The sequence below is a fragment of the Fulmarus glacialis genome, unplaced genomic scaffold (assembly GCF_000690835.1).
Source record: "Fulmarus glacialis isolate BGI_N327 unplaced genomic scaffold, ASM69083v1 scaffold1748, whole genome shotgun sequence".
Classification (NCBI taxonomy): domain Eukaryota; kingdom Metazoa; phylum Chordata; class Aves; order Procellariiformes; family Procellariidae; genus Fulmarus; species Fulmarus glacialis.
Genome location: NW_009228758.1, coordinates 30134 through 54074, shown reverse-complemented (window position 1 = coordinate 54074; position 23941 = coordinate 30134). Strand labels below are relative to the sequence as shown.

Sequence of the window (23941 nt, the reverse complement as noted above, 5' to 3'; positions counted from 1 at the left end):
AATTTAAACATAAGGGATAAATTAAGCCAGTGGGGTTGTAACAGTTTATAACTATCTGAGAATCAGATCCAGGATTTTTATAGTGACAGTGTGAAGTTGCTCCTCGCTCTGTTGAAAGATTTAACAGTATCTTCACCATATAAGCATTTTTTTCAATAAAATAGCTTTAGAAGTTGTGTATTGCTTAGCTTTAAAAGTTCAACGTGTTGCTTTACATTACTTCAGTCCAGTCCTGTGAATACTATTAAGCACAATGTTCAAAATGTTTTCTCATGAATTGCAGGGTAACTGATACCATTCATGACTAAAATGTAAATGAATACATTAGAGAGTTTACATATTCATATTTTGTAGCTCAACCATTGCCTCCCATACACATTAAAAGGAAAACCCGATATCTCATGAAAATAGCTACGGCTTGTTTTCTTAGGTCCTGAAGCCTTTGAAAAAAATATAATGGGTGGAGTGGTGACATTTACTTAAAAGGGTGCATTAATTATAGAAAGGGGGAAAGTAACAGCTGGAGTTCACTTAAAGCTAAGCACAAAGAAAACTGCAAAGATATATTGCATGACTTCAAGCTTCTGTTTAGTTTACATGTTTCACTCTCTAGAAGTACCTGTCTCCCTTCATTGATTATGTCAGGACCTTAAAGAGCTTACACGTGCAATGTATGTAGTTGCATTAAATGCCTTCCAGCAGATAGTATGGTCCAGTTCTTTATGTTGTTACCTTAATTCAACCAAAATGACTGAATTTGTCTTTTGAAGCGTTCAGAGAGAGCAAGTCCTATAAATACTGTGAGTCCTTTAATGATAATAATCATTGCTAGTTGAAAGGATAGCTCCTTTAGAATGACCTAAAATAAAAATAAGGATATATTCTTCCACAATTGCCACATAAATGCAGGCAATGTTAGCAGCTGTACTGAAAGCTGTAGAAAGTTTGACCCCTTATGTTTCAGTGTTTCATCGTGCCTGATGAATATTTTAATAATTCTTTTTCTTTAGAAAATTTAGTTTGTAATTCTAGAGCCAAAAATCTTTTAACATTGTCCAGTTTACATCCCCTGTGGGTTTTACTTGGTTTGCTTCTTTGCTTGTTGAATGATTTAACCCTCATCCGAGCTCTAGAACCTGTGCATTTCCTGCAGTTTTAACTGTATCTTGTTGTGTTATAAATAATGAATCTGGCTAAGTGTGAATTGCTGGTAAAGGCTTATCAATTTTATTGTGAGAGAAGATTCTGGATTAGTCTGCACATTATCCTCCTTCTCCCAGCCTCTTTGGTATTTGTAGTTACACACGCACGCATGCATAGTGGCCTGACGTACTCCCGTTGGCTTGAGACGATGCTATCCCCGGGGAGTGCTTACAGGGCTGTTGCTTACCTTAGAAGTGGCGCTGCCAGAGCAGCAGGCAGCAAAAGAGAAATACAGCTTTTCCACCACCTTTTGTGAGAGCTTCTTCACTACTGCAGATAGCTCTCTGAGGAGGGACCGAGTGAATGCAGTGAACAGCATTAAACTTCGTGCAGTACCAGAGTTTAGGCAGGATCTAGTGCATTTGTGCTTCCCCCTCTCCTTTTCACTCATGTGACTGCTTCATTTTTGCTTGCTACTTCGGGTAAGAACTGCGTAGCTGCTTGCACCAAGTTGCAGAATGAAACGTCTGCCTCATACTTACTGTGTGGCTTAACCAAGAAATTCATCCCGAGGACTGGTGATCTTATAGTAGTATATCCAGGGTTGTCATACATCTTGATTTCAAATTCTGCCCAGATGGAATTTGAAGGGTTTGCCTTGGATTTCGGGGTGCTCAGCTACCTAGCAATCTCACTGGGTGTGTGCCAGACAGGTGGAATTTTTGGAGGCATCTACTCAACATGAGTGGATAAATTGTACAGTACAAGCACAGTGAGCCCAATGCTCCTGGCGGCTTTCATCAGCTCTGAGGCATATGTACAGTGAACTGTCAGATTCATTGGGTTCAATGCTTGGACACAAATCATTTGTACTGTACATGCACAATAGATCAAACATTTCCTGGAAGCACGGGTTTCCTAAGCGCACAGTACATGGGCCACATGCCTATGTTTCTTCCTGGAAAACTTTGGTCTGCCCTAGGTACATGGATTTGTTACATATAAAAGTAATTGGACTTAAGCAAACACCAACACAACAAAAGAATTTGTCACCTCTAACAATAAAAATGTGTTGGAAATGTTTAAGATGTTTAAACTGGCTGCTCACAACCAGCTTTTGCCTGCTCTAGGCCACATCCGGATGCTTCTTATCTCGCCCATACCCATTGAAAATTACATCTAACATACTCTGCCATGATCTGCTCATGTCCTTAAGTCTTCAGCATTCAAAACTAGCTTATTCTGCTGCCTCTTAATCTATATGAAAAGAATCCTTTTCCAATTCACTTGAAAAAAAAATGCTTGACAGAACGTACCCTTGTTAGGGTTAATCATTTGGGAATCCCTGCTGCCCTTCAGGAACAGCCTTGTTAGGAGAATGAAGACAAAATAGAGTCCCTTTCAGATTTTGACAGAGGCATTGAAGCCATGTAGTGCACTGTCTCTGTCGCATCGGGCCAGCGCCAAAGTGATGTGATTGCTAGTGTGGAGGAGAGGTCTGGGTCATGTCCCCAAGGGTCATCACTGCCAGCAGGCAATACCTAGAGAGTATATTCCCTGCACTCCCCTAGCTCAAAGGGTCTAATTGTGAGAGTCCTCACATTGAAACGCACAAACAGAGAGAGATTCTTCTGCAATCTCCATGCTAAGCCGCGGAGCGGTCACAATGTGGCCCTTGTTACGGACGGGGGACTTCTGTACCACTTATGAAAAAGTTGCGTAAGAGAGAGATGAAGAACCCAAGGTGAAATGCATTTTTAAATGCTGGCAGGTAAACCCGCATGCCAACTCTACAGCTGAATCTTCTAACTCCTGTTAGTACCTTGATGAATTGCAGATGAGTTATGAATAAATAAATGAAACTCTTTAAATTCCTTTAAATCTTGTAAGCCTTGTAAGTCTTTTCTCTTTTAAGTCTTTAAATATTAAGACTCATTAAACAAGTCCTTTTGGTCCAAAAAATGTTTGTGGAGATGGAAAAGCATCTTTAGAAATAAAATTAATAGTTGACAGAAGCATATTTTGTAGAATGTTTTGTAGAATACAAAGACATGCAAAGTACTGAATTCCTGTGTTTTCAAGTCTAGCCGATACAGTAATGTCAAAACTCAGCTTATTTTCAAACCCAGCTTTGTAACAAAGAGCAATCAGATGAATATGATTTTGGAGTTCTGTTAGGCAGCAGGATGAAAAAATTATTAATGAAATAAAATCCTATTCTGCTTCTCACTCAGACACTCTGTTACAAGGGAGGCTGGGTGACACCTCCAGGAAACCAAAGAGCATGATAGGTTAAATATTTGCTATGCTAGATGTTAGAGAAAGAAAAGGGAAACTTTAGGATCCACTGCCTACAACTTGCCTAACATCTGCAAGATAATGAGAAACAGAAGTGTGCAGATGGAGTTGGGGGATATTGTCTGAGATATGCCCCTCTCTGTGAGCAGAAACCACCAAGCATGGAGAGAAGAAAACAAGCAGACAGCAAGGAGTGCTGGAACAGGGTCGCCAGGAAGGAACCAGAAGACCAGAAGAGATTTGGGGCAAGAGTGAACTGTGCCGTGAACTGTGCACAAAGATACTATTTCAAATTGCCGGTTTCTTCCTTTGCCTGGAATTTGTACACATTTTATAAAAAAAAAAGAGAAATATTGGTACATGACTGATTCCTAACTTTTCAGAACAGATCAAAATACAGTTCTTAATAAAGAGGAATAAATTTTGTTTCCCTATCCATGCAAGCTACCATCCCCTTTTTTACATTTGGGAAGAGCTGAGCGGAGAGAGGGTAATTATTTTTTGTCAGAAGTTGGTGACTTGTTATGATAAACTGAAGGATAGAAAGATCTGGATACAGGAAACAACACTGTACTCTGCCACTGTTGTGTTTTTCAGGCACTACTGACTTCATTGGCTACACTGATAGAATGATTGCAGAGTGAAAAAGTGGATCTTAGTCCTAAAGTGACCAGGACAGTTTGCTTCCTTCATCTTCCCCATTCCTATAAATGTGACTAATTGTGGTGAAGCAGGTTCACAACCCGCCGAATGAAATGAAGCACAATGACACACAAGAGTAAGATGTCCTGTTTCTCTGTGTAAACAAGGATTAAATGCTGGTTTTAACTACAAGATGGCTTTATTGCTCCCATTTGTTTTATGGATTCTCTACCACCCATTACTTAATTAAACTGAAAACACAAGCCTGGCTTTATCATTAGTCAGCCTGTGAACAATCATTAGGTGTCACTGAAACAGCTCTTCGTGTGGTTAGACAAACCTTCACTTTGGGGTAGGATAAGAATTGCTTATTGGATTTGGCTTGGCTATCCTGAAATCGATGTGTTCTGTCAGACCCTGAACAGCACACTTCTGCATGATATATGGAATATAAAATATAGGTTGAGTGGGCCTGGTTTGCTATTGCATTTCATCAGCGTCATAAACATACACTAGGGCAAAACCAGAGTCACACACAGTTGAATCAGCCTCCTTGTGCCCCAGGGAAATACCCTGCTTTTTTGCAAAAATCTTTCCACAGAAAGCTTTCTACATGATATCATCATATTTATCCTTACTGGCACTCTTTAACCCTTTCTTCTGTGGCCAATATCCAGTAACAGAGGAGTTCTTTGATGACATTGGCCATTGTAGTACACTTTTCCCTTCTTTCTTTTTCAAGGGTTTGAGTTTGTGTCTCTGTGGCTTTTTTTTTTTTAAATTCCGCCCTGAAAACAATTTCATCTCGTTCAGTGGAGTCACTGTAATTTTTGCTCATGCTTTAAGGTTCGTCCATCTCTCCCAGCATTTTCCATCTAGGAAGCCAGAATCTGAGATCTCTCCTGTGTTTAATTTAGTCAGCCTTTCAGATTAGCTCACCACTGCCCGTGTGTATGAGGGAGCAAATGAAACTGAGCACGAGCTTCATGATTGCTACTTACCTAACAAGATTGGTTTTCAAATTTTCTGTAAGAACAACAAATTTGGCTTAGTGAAAACATTTTATCCTTGTAAAAGTCTCTACAGACATTGAGAAAAAGAGCAAATAAGCCGGAAAGCTTTGAGGATGAAAAAGGTATCCAGAACATAGGTTTTCTGCTAGGAGAGTTCCCAGGTGACAGGCAACTTGGGCTTGTTCAGCTATTTCTGAGACAGGCACAGCTTGCTGAGTCAGTGCTCATTGAGTGTCCTCCAAGAATGAATTAAAAGCGGTGAAGAATATGCTTTGCTTCCTCAGTAGGATTTTTTTTTTTTTCCCTGAAACTGTTTTGAGCAGCTTTGGCCGGAGGAAATGGAGACAACTGCCATTATCACATAAAAACAAGACTACTTCCTCCGGGACAAAAGCCACAGGTATATGGGTCAAAATGGCAGCTGGAGGTCTTTTCAAACACATGAGGTTTTAATAGGCAGACTTGGAATAATTGCATAAGGTTTGTACCAGACCACCTGGAAGCAAGCTTCAGCTGTTTACCAATAAGGATAAAGCACCTCTGCCTAACCTTTCTTGTTACAGGAATTTTACACAGCTTGATTTAATCCGGGCTGAGATAACAAGCCTCAGATATGAGGTTCTCAGGAGACTTTGTTCAGCTGATTTTCCAAATAAGCTCTGTACTTTTAATATTGTTGTAAATGCACGTTAATTACCCAGGAACCTTAGACGTATTTGGTAAAGCTGGTTGTCACAGCAGTTGTTGCCGTGCTACATGCTCTGTTCTGCATTTAGCTTTTTGGTATGGTAATATTACAAATTAGCATACTCACTGTGGGGAGAAAAGAAACAACCCACCAAGTCTCTTTCTTCCTAATATGGTGAAATAAAAAGCCTTGGTTTGAGCTCGCTGAAGTGCTGATGGAGTCAAAGCCCGAGGATCAGTCTGGTGTGGTGCGTGAAGAGCACAAGGGTCGTGGTCAAGATTCACACTGGGAGGGCAGGAAATGTTTAAATTCCCTGACCGTGACTAAACGATGGGAGCCAGTGATGCTATCGGGGAAAATGCCCTCTTCTCATCCCAGCACGTGTTCGATTCCAGACCAGCGAGAACGTTTCTTCCTACGACTGCTGGTGTGGGAACTCTGGGCTGTGCTATATAGCAGATGTAGGGACTTATTTTTCACAAAGGTTTGTACTAAGCAGGGATATGAATTGCTCAATGGGCAGCAGCGTGGGGGTCTCAGGCAGAGCCCCGAGCTGAAGAGGAGGAGGCCGGGGAGGGAGAGGCTGCGGCCTGGTGACGGGCACCCGCTGCACGCCTGAGACCAGGCCTTGGCGTCTCTCTCTGCCTGTACAGCGCCTGGTGAAAAGGGGCCCCAAATGCCTTTAGAGTGCCAGGAAGTTTTGCCTTTTTCCTTATTTGTGTTCATTATCACCTTTTAAACAAAAGAGCGCAGCTTTTCACAGCAGTAAGCAATTGGCTGGCGGGAGCTGTTTCCCCCGTCCCCACCAGCTGCCAGCTGAAGAGGAGGGGTTCTCTGGCCGCTTCTCAGGGGTTCTGCTGCTGCTGGTCAAAAACTCTGCTCGGGGATGCTTGGCTCAGTATTAACTCATGATATTTAAGCCCTGTGACACTTGCATTTTTTTTTCCTTGCTGATGCTGATGCAGGGAAGAGAGAGAGGTGAATCCATAAAAAAACAGAGCCTGACACATCCAGATACATGATTCCAGTAATTATGATTTACCAGGTACCCCAGTCATCTGAGGCTTTGCGAACAAAAGCCGACTGAAATGCTCGCGTCTCCCCAGAGGGAGAGCTACATGGAAGACACTCAAATAGCTTTAACCACACTTGTGTCACAAATTCTTCTCGGATTTGGTGACTGTGGCTTGTTCTAATTAAAACAATAACAGTTTCAGTGCTGTGTTTAAATGCAAACAATCGCTTGCTGTTTATGAGGAAAAAAAGGATAGAAACACTGAAGATGATAGCACTTCTCTTCCTGGAGGACATGTGTCTCCACAGCACCATAGTACATTTTCTTCTGCTGAAATATTCTCACCCATAAGAAAGCTTTGCTTACCAGCAGCTGACCAAGAGCACATGGGCAGGTTTGGCAGCTGAATCGTCTGTACGATACCTCCCTGTGTTCAAAAAGGAGCAAAGGCCTGAGCTTTGCCTTTTTAAATCACTGATAATGTCCACAGCTGGATTTGTTGTGCTCCATCGTTTCCACCGCAGCTCCCCAACCCGGGGCTCAGACCTAACCCAGAAAGAGCTGCCTGGGACCACCCAGACGAAGCGAGGAGGCTCCGGGGACCTCAGGGAAGCAGCCAGCCCTTCGCTGACGAGGGGGCATGCAGCAGAGGCCGCAGCACAAAGGGGGAAAAGCACGTCCAGTCAGCTTTATTAAATAATATGTTGTTTATTCATCCATTGCAAAAACTTTGACAAAGAGGGAAATACTGAAAAGGAAGTATCTTTTTTTTTAGTGGAGTAAAAGTGCTGCCTGTGGTTTTAAACAAAGGCCTGTTGGCAGGATGATGCCATAAAGAAAAGGAAGAGAAAGGGAAACTGCATTTGAATTAATTCAGATAAGTGAAGGCCAGAAGACCTTATGACAGAATTTTCCATTAATTCCTGTAGTCTAGCTCTCTGCCATAATTACGGTACCTCCTGACTCCTTTGTACAAATATTGTTGTGGTTATTATTACTGCTTACTGTAACTACTGTAATTACACTTACAAAAGCTGCTTACAGTATTGCAATTGTAATAATGCGAAAGAGCAAAGTCAGACAAGACTTTTGTGGTGGGTATTTTATAAGATTTTGCATGAACTTGTGTAACTGTCTTCAGCTGCAAGAATTTACAGTGGGAAAAGACAAGAACAAAGGAATAAGGAACAAACTTCTTTGTTTCAATTCCATCACTGTATTGAATCGTAACTTGAAATTTGTTTTTTAGTGAAACATAATTTTTTTTGAACCCATGATCAAAACCTTCCAAAACATACTATTTCATTTCAAAGACAGATTTTGTTAAGATTTCATTTATTTTAATTTCATTTAAAAAATGTATTATTTTTAAAGGATTTTCAAATAAAAAGTAATTATTCTTCTGAATTAAAATATTTCAAGTTTTTAATTTTTTTTCTGGAGCCAACATGAGTTTGTAAAATATTTCAGGGTTCCCAAATCTGATTATTTTTTCCCAAAGAAGTTTGCACTAAAGCATTTCAGCCAGTAAGCAAAACAGAAAGGGATAGAAAGAGAAACTGAGGCACAAAGAAGTTAAAATACTTTTCCAGTGTCTCATTAGATGAGTATCAGTGTTAGAAATAGAAATTGCATCTCCTGAGTTCCCCTCTATGGTGTAAAACACTAAAGGATGTTAAAGCGATAAATTATTAGATGCAAAATAAATTTTCAGCCATAGCTGTTATGAGCAACAGAGATCATGAAGACCACCAGAACTGTGCACTTTGCCTCCAACATCTTGTTCCCTGCTCCCTGGTACAGGCACAGTTGAAGCCCTAGTTGCGTGCTTTGTCTGCATGGTACAAGTTAACATGATAGAAAGATAGAGTATTTTTATTTTCATCTCTAACTCTTTTCAGAAAGTCTCTCCCTCGTTGTCGAAGAATTAACAGGATGCTTTCCAATGAGTCAGCACCTCCTCCTGCATTCAGTCGCTCCAACTCACAAGCCTCCATGGACAGTACCTCCATGGAGGACTTCTGGTGCGAAGTGGAGAGCATCAAGGAGAGCAGTGAAGATGGATCTGAAGAAGCAACGCTCTTGGAGTTCAAACCTGCTGATGGTGAGCACACGAACACCACTTCTTCCTCACACCTTGGCTTTGCCTTGTCTCTTTAGTGATGCCCTGGTCTCCTTCCTACTGTCATCCAGTATAAGCAAAAGTGCTAGGCTGAGTCTATCTATGATCATTGTATCTCTACTTCTGAACATCACAGTCAATGTACGAGATATCGCTGGAGAGAAACAATAATTCAATCTGGTTTAGGCACTGGGGCTGGTAATTGACTTCTGAAGTAGATTTTTTTGCACCAATTTTATATGTACTTCAGGAGGACAGATACGGTGTAATTCAAAAAAGAGAGGCACTAAATGAAAACTTAATCTCCAGCATTAAATAAAATAAACCAAAACATATAAAAGGACCAAAAAGTTCATTTAGTAATCTAGAATTTTCAAATTTCTGGCTTTCGTAGGATATAATGCAGAAGTCATGAAAGTCTTGAAGCAGTTTTTGGTTAGATATCGTTTGCTGCTATCAGAAATTTGACAACTGCCTGTTTCTCTGGGATTGCCCAATTCAGATATAATTCAAGGAAATACTAGAGATAAATCTGAATATATGGACGCCTACATCATTCAGACTCCCCACTTGTCAAAATTCATTCATCACTTATACAAATCATGCTGAAGGTATTACTACCTCATTCTGTTACCTTAACGTTTCCCCCTCTCCTTTTTCGTAATGTATTTGGAAGAACATGTAATAGTCTCCACTAGCTTGATGCAACGCAGCTTTGTGTTAGATGACTTGATAACATCTAGAACAGCAGTTCTCATTTTTTTTTCCAATTATGACCCGACTTACAAGTGCATTATGTTGTGCAACACAAAATATCAGGTGTTACTATAGGATGAAACCGAATTTCTTTTGAGGTCATGACCCACTGATAACTGCTGCAACCCTTTTGTGGATCATGGCCACTAGTCTGGTAACTACTGATCTAGGGATAGATTTTGAAACAATGTTGTGTTCTTTCCATCCAATTATTAACGTGAGTGACGATGTATTTTTCTTACCTTGACATGCAATGGGACGTCATTAATTCTGCTACCAGGAAGAAGGGTGAAAAGGGGGAAAGGGTGCTACTTTATTAAGCAACCAAATATGTAACCAGTCATGATGAGTATCCCACACAGAGGTATCTAGCTCCATGTACCGTTTCCATGGGGAACACCTCCCACTCACTAGTTCCAGGTAGGGCTCTCCCGGAAGCAAAAGGAGACGACCTCCGTTCACCAGAAGTCTCGGTCTGCTATGAGGGTTATGGTCTGGCAGCTTAAATCCAAACTGCACTTTTTTGTGCTGGCCTTTGGTCTCAAATAAAAATAAATCAAGGTGTAACATTGAAACTTTATGGCTATTGTTACAGGAAGGCAGAAAAGCAATCTGCCTCAGTTTGGCCTTATTGGGAAAATTCCTGTCTGACTATGCTGTCCAGCTTGGAGACCCCAGAAAGAGATTGTGAATCTGTCGGTGTCTCCTTCATGCAATTGTCAGCGTGAACTGGGTGTCCCTGACTTGTCTGCACGGTCAGGGGAATGTCACATAGCTGTGAGTTACCAACCTGGATAAGTTAGTAGGCCAAAGCAATACAGGAGCCCATTTTCCATGTTCTCAGAAACTTTTCCATCAGTTTCATCACTGCTGAGCTAAATCTTCACAACAGTGCAAATTCTGCTGTGGTCCCATGTTACCCTTTGTCTGATTACACCTCATTACATTGCATTGATTTTTTTCCCTCTGACCTGAATTAAAAATGAGACTGCAAGGTAAAATGCAATACATCTCCACACTTCATTTACCTTCATACTGTTGTTTTAAACACACATATATTGCATACACCCACACACAACCAGGCAGTGCTTGTTCTAGTTATTAACTTCAGGAATATATTCAGTCTGGGATTATAAATCTTGGAAATAATAGTGAGTTCTATTAAGCTCCTAATAAGATAACACTCCTTGCTGAGGATCAAAACACTGAAAATCAATGTGGAAGTCCTCAGGACAAAATAAAAACAGATATTCGTCACCCTTTTCAGATGTCTTTGAGAGGAAGAGATGCAGAATCCTTAAGAAGGAAGCCAAAGGATGATAGCAGCCAGGCACCACTGATACTGTCGAAACCACAAAGCTGTTTTTTGCCAGACCACACGTGCAAGGGGAAGCCATCAGCACACTTACTCTGTTGACGTTAGTAACTACGGTCAATAAAGAACAGAAGATCATAACAAGTGATACAAGGGATGAAAATGTAGGGGAAGAGGAAGCCATGGGGTATTTAAGATGGCAGTGATGTGCAGAACTGCTTTAACACTTGGTGTTACAAGGCTGGGATGCTGTAAGTTATTTGAGGTTATATCTGAAATTCAAAGAAAGGCACCTCTTTCCTAGCAATCTCTATGAGAAAAAGAGGATTACCAACCAGAGGGAACCCTCTTGATTATCTGTTTGTCTTCTGGTGGAGCAAAATCAAACACAGTATCAAGACCCTGCTGTATAAGTGGCTACCATATAAAAATAACGTTTTGTAAAACATGTTTTTCTTTTAGCCCTTATTTAAACCTATGTGTCATAAAATTTTGAGGGTTTTTTATGCAGAAATTCCTTCTCTTTAATAGTTTTACTCCTCTGGTTGTTGTCGTTATTTCTTAGTCTATTGTTTGTGAGTGGTTGGAACAGGAAAAGGGCAAACGCCAGAGAAAACAAATCACAGGGGTGGCTGGTAAGCAGGCACAATTTCATGTCTGCTTTACTATTTTTCATAGCATCATGAAAGCCAAGTTCAATTAAAAACTAAATTCTTGGAAAGAATACGTCAGGACAAAAGCCAAAATGAATATAATTAAGAAACTAGAACACGAATGTATGTGGCTAGAACAGCGGCACATGGAAATGAAAAGAGACCTTGTTAGAAAGAAGAGTGAGGACGGCAGAAGAACCATTGGTTCAAGAAGGGAAAGGAACAGCCTGTCATCCTATCTGTGGATACAGAAAGGATCAGAGTGGAGACAAGCTGTTTCACGGGATACATCCCGTGGTCACATCCCATCTTACACAGAGCAGGGGTTTTAGAACCAGATATTTTTTGTAGAGCTTTGTAAAAAGACAAGGCAGTTAACAATGAAGTCAGTGAAGGCACATGTGTAAGATGCTTTCACTTGTCCCTACAGTCCAGCCCTGTAATTTTCTTTTTTGTGTATCTAACTGCCAATGTGCAGCAAACTGGTATCTATCAATCTGCCTGCATACTGGTGTCAAGAAGAGGCAATAAAGGGAAAGTGGAAATACCAACCTGCCATTAGGACCAGTGCTGGGACAAGAACAATAAGTGCATTGACTAGTTGTTTTATAGAACATGCTGCAAATTAATCCATTTCCTGTTTGACATGTTTATTTGTAATACCTCCTCTTCAGCCAAAGCTGGAATGCAATTATTGTCTTGTCGCAAACAGCGTATGGCTGAGCTAGGATTGTTCACAGCCAGAATTAAAATGAAGGCCCTCAAAATCTCCTATGTGAAGAGAGATTTTAAAAGACTGTGACTCTTTACTTTAAAAAGCAGACAAATAAAAAGGCAATGACAGCAAAATTTAAAATTACTAAATGATTTAGAGAAGGTAGATTGGGAGCTTCTCCCTGTCCTACAGTGACCGGGGATATTCATTTAATGTACCAGCTAGCAAGCTGAAATCTGAGGAAAGAAAATACTTTTTCACATGGTGCATAATCTCACTTTGGAACCAGTTGCTGTGTTGAACCATTTGGAAAACAGGTTTTGAACAGGATTCAAGAAGGTATTAGTCACTAATCACCCTGGGTATAGAGTGCTAGACAGTCTTTAATTATTAGAATTCAGGATGATACCTAGCACGCAAGGGTAGCTATTTCCACATCTTCCACCCCTACCAGACCTCCTTGATACCCACCACTACTTGACCTTTTCTCTTTAGTGAGTGGCTCTGGCTCTTAACCATCTTGTCCATGGATTAGGTGGACATCACACTTCTGTCAGTGTAGCATCTTCGCTAGGTGTCTGATTACCAGCTGACTCCCTGGCATCTCAAATCTCATCCTTAGTGTGCAAACACATTATTCTATTGTATACACCACTTCAGTATTTTTGCTTATTTTAATTGCAATACAAATTTAATTTCTACCTGCCAAATGGCTTCACCCGGTACAATGTGGTTGTCATGGTTTAACCCCAGCCGGCAACTAAGCACCACGCAGCCGCTCGCTCACTCCCCCCCGGTAGGAGGGAGGAGAGAATCGGAGGGTAAAAGTGAGAAAACTCATGGGTTGAGATAAAGACAGTTTAATAGGGAAAGCAAAAGTTGCCCCCACAAGCAAAGCAAAACAAGGAATTCATTCACTGCTTCCCATCGGCAGGCAGGTGTTCAGCCATCTCCAGGAAAGCGGGGCTCCATCACACATAACGGTTACTTGGGAAGACAAACGCCATCGCTCCGAATGTCCCCCCTTCCTTCTTCTTCCTCCAGCTTTACATACTGAGCATGACATCACATTGGCCAGTTGGGGTCAGCTGTCCTGGCTGTTTCCCCTCCCAGATTCTCACCTGGCAGAGCATGGGAAGCTGAAAAGTCCTTGACTAGCGTAAACACTTCTTAGCAACAACTAAAACATCAGTGCATTATCAACATTATTCTCATACTAAATCCAAAACACAGCACTATATCAACTACCGGGAAGAAAATTAGCTCTATTCCAGGCAAAACCAGGACAGTGGTATAAATGGTAACCGAGGGAATTTATTCTCTTGAATGAGGGGTTAGTTTATAGCGACCTTGCTGTGTCAGACTAGGCACCCTATTGCCTTCTTCACACAAGTGTGTTGATGCACAGGTTAAAAATATCTCTTCTGCTCTTCTCCTAAGCCTCTCGTGTGCAGAGACTGTCAAAATGAAAGTTGACAGTATGTTGACAAAACTAAATTAACTTACACTTGTGGCCTAAGAAAGATTGGAAGTGGAGGCTTCCAAGATAAAGGCTAAGGCAGCAGTCCACCGTGCCACCTCCCTTCCTTCAGCCCCCTCTCCCTCCTGTGCCAGGCCTGGTAACCCGTTCTCTTCTTCTGCAGAAGGGGAGCTGGAGGCAGAATGGCTGCAAGATGTAGGTTTATCTACGTTGATCTCGGGAGCTGAAGAGGAGGACGGCCAAGCCCTGCTGTCCACTCTGACCCGAACTCAAGCTGCCGCCGTACAGAAGAGGTACAACACCTACACTCAGACCCTGAGGAAGAAGAACAAGCACACAGTCCGGGATGTGCGAGACATCTTTGGCACCAATGACTCTTCTGTAAGTAGCCAATACACCCTAGTGAATGCTTTTGAGCTTAATTTTTATGCATTTTGCAAGTAGCTCATCAAAGCTTCTACCCGTGTCTGCTGACAACGTACAGACAGCCAGTAGCAGTACCTGACGCTAAGTCCAGACTTTCAATGCTGTATTTACTGCATTTTGACAGGAAAGAAAGAAACCAAATAAAATAGATGGTGCACAGTTTTGCAACTAGCCTGTAACATAATGTTGTATCTGTTGCCAGCCTTCCTCCTGCAATCTCCTATCAAGACTAACGTTTACTCCTTTATTTTTTGGAAATTGGTGAGTTACTTTTGGCAGCTATTCAAATTTTTGCTGGCTTCTGGGGACACTTGCTATTTACAGCAGTCTCAGCGGTGAAGTAAAACTTCTCTAATGAAGCAACTGGGGTTCAAATATGCATAAACAATTAAACACCTGCCGGCATGATTGCAACTGGTACACTGGCAGTTACATTTCACTTACATAGCAAATGAAAATCTATTAACTGTTCATTTGCTTCATGGCTTCAGAAATGAGCTTTGCCTCTGGTGGTTTCATCCACTTTTCCCTGAGGATAGCTCTAAACTCACCAATTCTTATCCCTACACATTTTGGTTTTGGTGAATGCAGTCAACTGTGTGAGTTTAGTCCAATGCTCAAAGCAACACACATGACTCTACATATGTCACTCATGATATCTTAAATGGGAGTCACCAATAAGCTCATAAGCTCAAATTAATATTAAATTTTTTGCCGTTACAAAACTCCAAGAAACTCTTTTTCATTATGAAATTGCTTTGTCCTTTTCTATTTGTCCTACCTTCTCTTCAAGGCTTGGCATCCTGGATGAATTTAAAACAAAAAATTGGGAAACAAAATTGTAGCTGCATAGTCACATTAAAACTACAAAGATATAATGGTTAGGGAGTTAACTTATTTGTCTCCAGTTTAAGTATCTGGGGTCTTTTGAACCTCTTGCACATATCGCAGAAATATATCCAGAAGCATCCAGTAGTTTCCTGTGGGCAGACTTCCTTGCATGAGAAATCCTCAGGCATGTTTGCATGAACATTAAAAAGCTAATGGCTTTTCTTATTAGATTAGCACACTTCTCCTGTTTCAAGTATCTGTGAACCTTAATGTGCTTAAAATTTTTAAAAATTTTTAAAAATTATAATAAAGCTTGAGTTTCCTAATAAATTTCAAACAGCCAAATAAATGTTGTACCCATTCTCTTGGATGGGCACATTATTGATCTGGTTTTGACCTGCTTATTTTTCACCTCTGTTTCTCACTTGCTAAAGGAATCAGGAGTTTCAGGGCCATTGCCCTTCAAATCATTGTTTTACCTCCTCTGAAATTCAGCTCACTTACTATTTCTGCATTGTGAAAGTCTGAAAGATAAGACTGGAAAAGTAATTAAGACTTCTAATTCTTCTTCCCACAAAAATATGCAGTTCTGCAGGGTGCTTACCTAAATGTTAAACACAGATACACAAACACAGCTGCAGAGCCCCCCATCACCTCCCTCCAACAGACTGCAAAACAGTATTTCTAAAAGCCTGCAAGGTTCCCAATCTGTTGCTCCTATCTCTGCTGCTTATTATGGGATTTAGAAAGTCCATCCTAATTATCAGCTCCTCAGGGACAGATGCATTGCAGGGAGGGTGCTGGCCCTAAGCTGAGGGTTTCCTGAGCTGCCCTTTGGAAGGGGGTGTCAGCGGCAGCAGCCCCTCACACTCTGCTGCCTCTTTGGGCATGGCACTACAGCTATCGGTGAATCTTTGTGATGAATCAGTTTAGGAAAGTGATCTGGAATAAAACCCACCCAGCCAAAAAAGAAAAGCAACAGGGAACAGGGAGGGGCAAATTTTTTCAGCACAGCTGCTGAAGAGAGGCTGGTAAAAAGACTGCTTGAAATGACATGCAGGAGTTTTGCTTTCCCATCCTGCTTTTTAGTTGGGAAGAGAAGAAGTAAATGTGTTGCAAACAGCAAAACAGCTCTAATTGCTTCACCCAACTCTATAATCCTCCCAACAACCTAAGCATTACAGGAGCCTAGAGGGATGGGTCACAGGATGGATTACTCTCTTCCGTGGCTAATGATGAGAGAAAAGGTGATTAGCTCACTAAGGTCACCTGAGATGACATTTAGGGGACCACTGAAGAGGCATAGATAGTTGTCATCCAGAGGGGGGAAAAGAAGAAAAAAAAAAAAAAAGATAGATTTGCCCTAGTTTCTTTTCTCTGTTCTGAAAAAAACTTCTTGCTAGATGTTTTGCTATTACTGCCCACTGGCCAGTGTCTGTGCGGGTCAACACAGAGTAAAGGGTGCTTTTCTCTCATCCTGCCTTGAGGTCCATCCCTCAGGGCAGGAGTGTTCCCTCAATAGCCCAAGTGGACTGAAATGAAAGGAAATGAAGCCATATTTCCTTTTTGGGGAAAATTTTGGTGGGTTGTGGTTTGTTCTTTTTTTTTGTGCTGGCAACACCTGGAAAGGTACTGTGGATCCCAGGGATAAAATGCAGCACCTGTGGTACCTCACACTTCCCATAGTGATGCCTGGGTGGAGCAGCCTGCCCCAGCTGAGGTGCTTCTGCTCTGCTTCAGACAGGCCTACACACAGCAGGTTCGACTGGCAGCCACGCTATGGAGATTTAAATTGGATGGTTTATTAATCACAGTGGCCTGATTTTCCTTACTGCTGGTACCCTGCTGCTTCCATCAGAAGCTGTTGGCTCTGCTAGTGCTAAAAGCCTGGAAAAATCAACAGCAGAATACAAACTGGGGGAGGGGGGGACCCACATTGATTTTATTATTGGAAGGAGGAAATGAAGCATCGTGCTCATTAACAGCCCAACCCTGTACTCCTCAAGAGTTTTAGGAGCATTTTACTTGAGCAATGCATGAGAAAATCATGTCCTAATTAAAGAAGAATCACCAACTAACACAGAGCTATTTGCATGAAAAAAAAAGGCATTTGTGATGACAGTGCTTGGAAATATGAATATATCCAAAGCATGGGCAACTTGCATCCTGACCAGAGTTATAAGGTTATCCTCCTTTGCCTTTATTTCCCCTAGCTGCAGGGCTGACAATAGAATTTGGTTGCTTTGGTGCTCCAATGATTTGTTTTTACATCTTCTACAATAAGGGTAGCTACTAAAGAACTATCTACCTCATCTCCATCTTTTCCTTGCTCCTCTGGTTTCCTCTTCCCATTGGAAATTCCTGTGTACATTGTGCCAGTAAATACTGGGCTCATTTTTAGTATTGGATAATGAGAACTGTCTAATGAATCACTTTCAGTCAGAAATCAGGATATGAGAAGCCTTGCTTTCACTTGGAGCCCCAGCCAAATGAATAAAGCTGTCCCGATTTTGTTAAGGACACAATCTGACTCTTGGCCTTTCACATTCATTAAGACATGAGCTTCCAAAGATTTTTAATCTTCTTTTTTACTAAAGAAACAATCTGGATCTTTAAAATTCATGCATTAAAAAGGTTTTATTCCCAAACTTCCCTTTCTTTGTATCATACTATGCTAAGATTAAAAAAAAGGGTGGGAGGAGGGGTTGTTGGTCCTGTTTGGAAGAGATTTTCACAAAAGAGACAGAGATTTGTCCTCTTGATGCACTCTCCCTGTGCAGTCTGAGAAATGAGACCAAGAATACGATGTTTTATCTATCCTTGATATTGTACATGGTTCATGATATTCAATTGCCACAAGCTAGAGCAGGCTACAGGGTCTTGCAAGCAGTGCCGGGTGTGAGGCAGAGCTGTGCTGTTAGCTCCCCTCCACCAGCTCCACCATGCTTAACAGAACCTGGTTACTGCAGCTGCTTCACTATTGATTTTGTCTGTGTAACAAGGCTGGAAGGATTTTTTCCTTAATAAACTTGACTCACTGTAAATCTGTTCTGAATGCTGTTCGCAGGGTCAGACATTTTGAGCAGTGAAAGTAGATGAGCCAGTTGCTAATGTTTACCATTAATTTCTCCATCTGGATCTTAAGCAGCAGAATAACTACTTTTGTGTTTGATTTTCCCAAACTGCTGAGGCAAGTTTAACTGTCCCCTCCACTTTCATACTCCCACTTGAAATTTATCTCGCTTTTTATGTCCTAAAGGCTTTTGTGTAAATGTTATGGGATTTTATCACACAAGCATCCTACAGTTCTCCTTTTAAAAAAATCAATGGTCCTTACAGTCTTCTGGCAAAGGAAGTCCATGTGACTCAAATCCTGTTTCCTATCAAGTTTGCGGGCCATTGAATGGACTCTCTCAGGAGAGATTTTATTCATGTTACATTTGACTTTGTTACCCAAATAGCTCAGCGGAGAAGATGATTGAATAAAACAACTGCAACATTATTTCAGGCTTCCAATTGGAAGAGCTGCCTGTCTTTTAAATATCTGACATTTTTTAGCAGCCTGAATGCTGCTCCCGTGCATTGGCTACAAACGGGGAAGACAAAATTTCTGCCCTGAGGCATTGCTGCTTGTTGATAAACAGCCAATTTAGCAATTTAAAAGCAATTTAAAGAGTGGCCGTTGTGGGCTCATTGGGGCCCTCAGCTGCAGGTTCAGTCGGAAAGATGGAGGCTGCTCCATCAGGCTTGGGGAGGAGGTAGCAGGTTTGGGAAAGGGAGGGCTCCAAGAACTCCCAGCAAGATGCAAAGGACAGCAGGAAAAAGACAAGTCTAGTTTGGGGCATTGTATTTATTTTCATTGAGTACCCTTCAGAGCATTTTTCAAATTCTTGACCTATTTTTTTTTACCCAAGAACATGCAGATGAGCTGCTATTGCCCTGTGTACACACGCATACTCAGATTTGTCTTATGATGACTCCCAAAACTGCTGAGAACAAGGGCAAAACTCAGCTGCCAAGAAAAGGTGATAGTGCTTGAAAGTCACCCCCTGGGCTTCAGAGCCCCTTCTCTGCTGTGCCACACACGCTTCCCCCATTTTCACATAGTGCAGAATGATTTCTGGAGCAGAAAGAAATGAAGTTGACTATAGAAAAGGTCTTTTTTCCCTCAAAACTGTTTTTGCAGTTCACTGATAAAGTGTTAGTATATAACCTATGGGAGGACATCCATTCATTAATAACTTGCTGGTGCCCAAATCCCGAAAGGCAGTGGACAACCTGATCTCCAACAGGTGCTTGAGAGCAGTGGATGTTCGACGTGTGTCAGAGAGTGCTCAGAAAGATTTGTGGCCAAAGTGATTAAAAGCAAGATGGATTAGAATTTGACAAGGACCTTTTGCTTAGTACAATTACGTACAGCAATTTACTTAGCTAATTTCAGTCATTATATAGGACAGGACTCATTAGCTACAGCGAGCTGCAATATTACTGACCTTAACATGATCCAAATCTGGGGAAGATTAATTCTCAGGCTCGTCTATAAAAAATATACCCTGGCGAATCCCAACAGGTTGTTTAAACTTGGCAAAAGAGTGTAAGCTGAGAATGATACGCTGTTGCTTGAACTGTAGCAGTTTCTGTCCATAGATGTTTACCTTCACTGCAGTCTGATCATTTTTCCTTGCCTATCAGCCCACATTTGAGACAGTTCCAGTGTCACCAGTTCCTTCTAATGGTATCCAGCTTCCTGGGCAGAAGCCAGTTTGGAAATCAGTTAGCTGTGAGTATGCAAACATGTAACCAGTGTTCACTTCCTCCTAGGAAAATGATAGCCAGAAAGATCCTTTTGTGGTTCTGAGGTTAGTCCCCTCTTCTGTGTTGTGGCTGTGCTGCATAGATATTCTTAAAATTATTGTCAGCTTATTGTCATGCAGGAACCAAAGTTTCCCATTTAAGACCGGTGTTGTACAGACACAGACTGCTGCCCTTGAGGCATCGGTGTCTAAAAAGTACTGATCGTTGCAAGGCTGGGAATGTAAAAATAACCTCTAAACAATACGGTGCTGAATTTGTCCAAAATATGTCAGCAGTGCATTTTCTTGTTGCAAATCATGACAAGAAAGATGCATATTTTCTCCACATTTCTTCTCCAGTACTGCAGAAATGATAGCATTAGAAATTTGTCATTTTTCTGGTTCTGCCCTATTATTCCGACCTACTAATGGTGTTATTTTGGACATCCCTTAAACATTTTGCCCTGACAGTGACTGGCAGTGCTAATGAAATTGATAGCTCTGCTCTACTCAGTGTCTGGATAATTGTCAGCAGCCTTCCACGGGAATGTCCATCTTTTATTTTGAAAGCTCTTCCCATCACCATTGTTAACTAAAGGGATATCAATAGGCTTAACTAAAGGGATATCAATACCCGAGTTTCAAAACTAGTCTCTTAGATGTTTACCTCTGGATATAGTGCCACCGACATTTTCCTTCATTGCAAAAACTGTTCATTTCGCTACTCTGCTGACACCTCTGCTCCGCAAGCAGTTGTGCTAGAACAGATGGGGAAGCAAACTTCCAGGGACACTGTGGATGGTCTGTGGTTCCAGTCCAAGGATGGAAAGAGAGATGGAAAACATCTTAAAACAGCTTGGCCATTAGGTAACATCTAAGGCCACAGTTCAGAAGCCACTTAATAACACACTTAGCTTTTTCATACCAGACTTGCAAAACAAAGGTTGGCAAAACTAGGGGCATTGCAAAAATTGTTTACATTGTATCTGTAAATTCAATGAGTCAAAAATCATGGGGCAGGCACATGTTTATAAAACATGTAATGCTTTTTAATTCACTTCCTGATTTCCATGGCTTTTGAATGCACTTGGGTCATGTTAGTAAACTTTTCTCTGCAGTCCTGGGGGCTGAAATTTTACTTCACTTCCAATGAAAATTACGATTCTGTTCCAACTGCGTGAGTCTAGGAGCTGGACCTTAACGGAAAACATAAAATTGTCCTGAGATGTGAGAGATCAGTCATAAAAGTTGGCAACACTGGAACTCATGCATGCTATCACACTTTGGGCTCCATGACAATAGGGTATTTCTGTACTTGATTGTACTGATTTCATAAATTTTCCTTTGGCATCCACTAATTTCAGTAGGTGACTAAATTTTAAAGTAGAACAATAAGTCATTTCACAGTATCTACCAGAAATTCCAGTAGATATAGTCTTTTTCAAACTGGAAGATTGTACATTGTGTCCTGTTTTGGTGCTACACACCTAAACTAGCAACTGTGAGAAATATATGTATGTAAGCATATAAAATATATGCACAATGTCTTATGATTGTAAATAAGTCAACAGTCACCTAAGAAACTGTGTCAACAGACTTTTTCTGTCAGGAATTTTTATTTTTAATTGTTCGTTAGACAAGTGCCAACACAGTTTGCTGGCCCGGGTAGACAAGGATGGAATACAAAAACTTGATAATTCCTGATAAACAGGAAGTTTCAGCTTGACTATCTTTCTCACGAAAAGCAACAAGTTAAATAATCTAAAATGAAAATAGGGATTTTATTTCTAAGGGTTTATTTCCTCCAGACAAAACAGGAACATGCTGTGGTTTACACTGAAATTCCTCTTTGAAGCACTTCCTTTATTACTTTCTCAAGATTTTTGTCATCTTGGTTCAATTTTTTAATGTCTCTGTACTAAATGCAAGCATACATTCAGCATTCATATATAATTTCCCTTATTTTCAGCTAATAGCTGTCTAGACTGCGGACTAGATAAAGGCAGCCCATGTGTAACAGAAGACCTCTCCTATGAGGTCTCTTTCTCAGAATCCATTACAGTCCTTCCAAAAACCCAAGAATGGCCGAAAAACCAGAGGTTCAAAAAGGAAGACTCTGCTTTGCCTGTAAGTTTGTTCTCGACATATTCTCTCAATTGTTTTCTTTAACCCAGTAATTTCCTGCTTTATATCCCCAGCACATTGGAGTCCGTTAAGATATATTAGCTGTCCTTTGCTATGTGTGCTCTATAGAGACCGCCCGCTGTGCCTGCATACCACTTGTGACTGATTCCCAGAGAGGCACCAAAGCTAAACTGGATATCCAAGCCTGGTTTTTACTTGTACCCATCACAGATGAATATTCATAACTCAATCCACAAACGTTGCATCATCCACACATTTTTCACATAGAAATAAAGACCAGTTACTGGCACCGAGACTAGCAATCATTTTCATTACTGGTCTGCTTTCCTACTTTATTCCCCCACAGATTATCTGCCTTTATTAACATATGGATTTAAAATTGCTTCACAGATGAAGGGGGGAAAGCAAGCCTCAGTCCTGCAGCAGTACTGATTGTCTCCAGTCAGTATTCAGTGCAATTATGCTGTAGAAGACACTACCTGAATGGTTAAAAGAAAGTTTATCGTATCATCCAACCAGACATACACTGAGCAGTTGTGTCATCATCTGGTATTATGTCTTGAAGTCAAGGAAGTCAGTTTTCTATTTCCATCAGCCCTCACAACTTCCATTACTGAAAACTGGAGCATTAGGTTTGTGCTTCAGATACCACCTTTTTAGTGAAATATATGAAATAGCTGTAAATTATTTGGAAGCATTTCCTGAATGTTATGATGTCCTGAGGTCCTGAACTAATCCGAAATTGTTGCTATCCACACAGACATTGAATTCTCTGAGAATTATCCATTTGTCCATCTCAGGCACCACCAAGGAAGAAGAACCTGAGATGCAGAAGTAAGCTTCCTTGTTGAAAGGAGGGATAAGACACCAAGTAGATTACAACTGGTGTGAAATCCCTGTGCTTTAGTGTGTCTGGGTTTTTTTGTGGTGGGGATAACTTGGTGTCCTGTGGAGAGTAAGGATATCTCTGCATTCATCATGATTTTGGCAAACCGAAGGTTCATCCTTGCTCCTTGTAATAGCAAACCTAGGACCCCAGCCTTCACTACAACACACACACACACACACAAATTGTTCTCTGCAACAGCTCGGACAATTTCCAGTTGATAAAGCAGGGAAACTGGTGACAAACAGGGAAGAGAAGACGGCATGCATGATTGATTAGTATTAGAAAAGGCCAGTATTGTGCTGGAGATGAACTGTTCTGCATGCAGGATGTAATTTTCTGTGCTTGGAAGAGTACACGAGAAATATGCCAGGTCATCACAGACAGAGACTTTCTGAATAAAATCAACAATCATAGCCGTTGATGTTGGCATTTCTCTTACTTCATATGCTGCCAAACATGTTATTTGTTTTTTCCCATAATAGCTCAGACTGTAATGGGCCCCAGCAAAAAAATCACCTCCTGCTCTGTTACACAGAGCGACCAGTCACCTACACTCTGAAGGTCTGCCCATCCTCCTCAAGGTGGGCCAACAGGGCCAGACTGAAGTCTACACAACATCATACTTTCTCCGGGGCAGGTCTGACACATTAATATAACCAAGTTCATGGATGGCATATACTGACCTGCACAGAGAGAGATTATATATCATGAAATAGCGTGTCCCCTGCAGCTCCCGGAAGAGCCAACTCAACAGCACTGTCTGCGTAAGGTTACGTGCAATTTCCCCAGTGTGGGACCATGATCAACGTGACTTAGTTGAAGATACTACAGAACTAAGAATCTGTAAGCATTTCAGGCCCATCTCAGTGCACTGTATAGTTCCATATAGAAACAACATGTCACACAGTATCAGACACGATCCTTAGCCAAAACGCTAGTAATCTAATTTTAGGATAGCACAGGCTCCTTCAGTGCTGCATATTGTGACTCCACTGTTTGTAAGAAAAATCACTGGAA

At 41.2% G+C, this 23941-nt stretch overlaps 1 protein-coding gene across 1 annotated transcript in view; it reads left to right on the top strand.

Annotated features, from left to right (window-relative positions):
* ARHGAP28 (Rho GTPase activating protein 28) overlaps window positions 1-23941 on the top strand; it is a 73265-nt gene that overhangs the window by 32954 nt on the left and 16370 nt on the right. The window contains exons 2-5 of the mRNA XM_009583570.1: window positions 8701-8903; window positions 14004-14221; window positions 19790-19877; window positions 21860-22017. Of these exons, the coding sequence (XP_009581865.1) occupies window positions 8701-8903; window positions 14004-14221; window positions 19790-19877; window positions 21860-22017 (667 nt within the window). The remainder of the gene's footprint in view (window positions 1-8700; window positions 8904-14003; window positions 14222-19789; window positions 19878-21859; window positions 22018-23941) is intronic.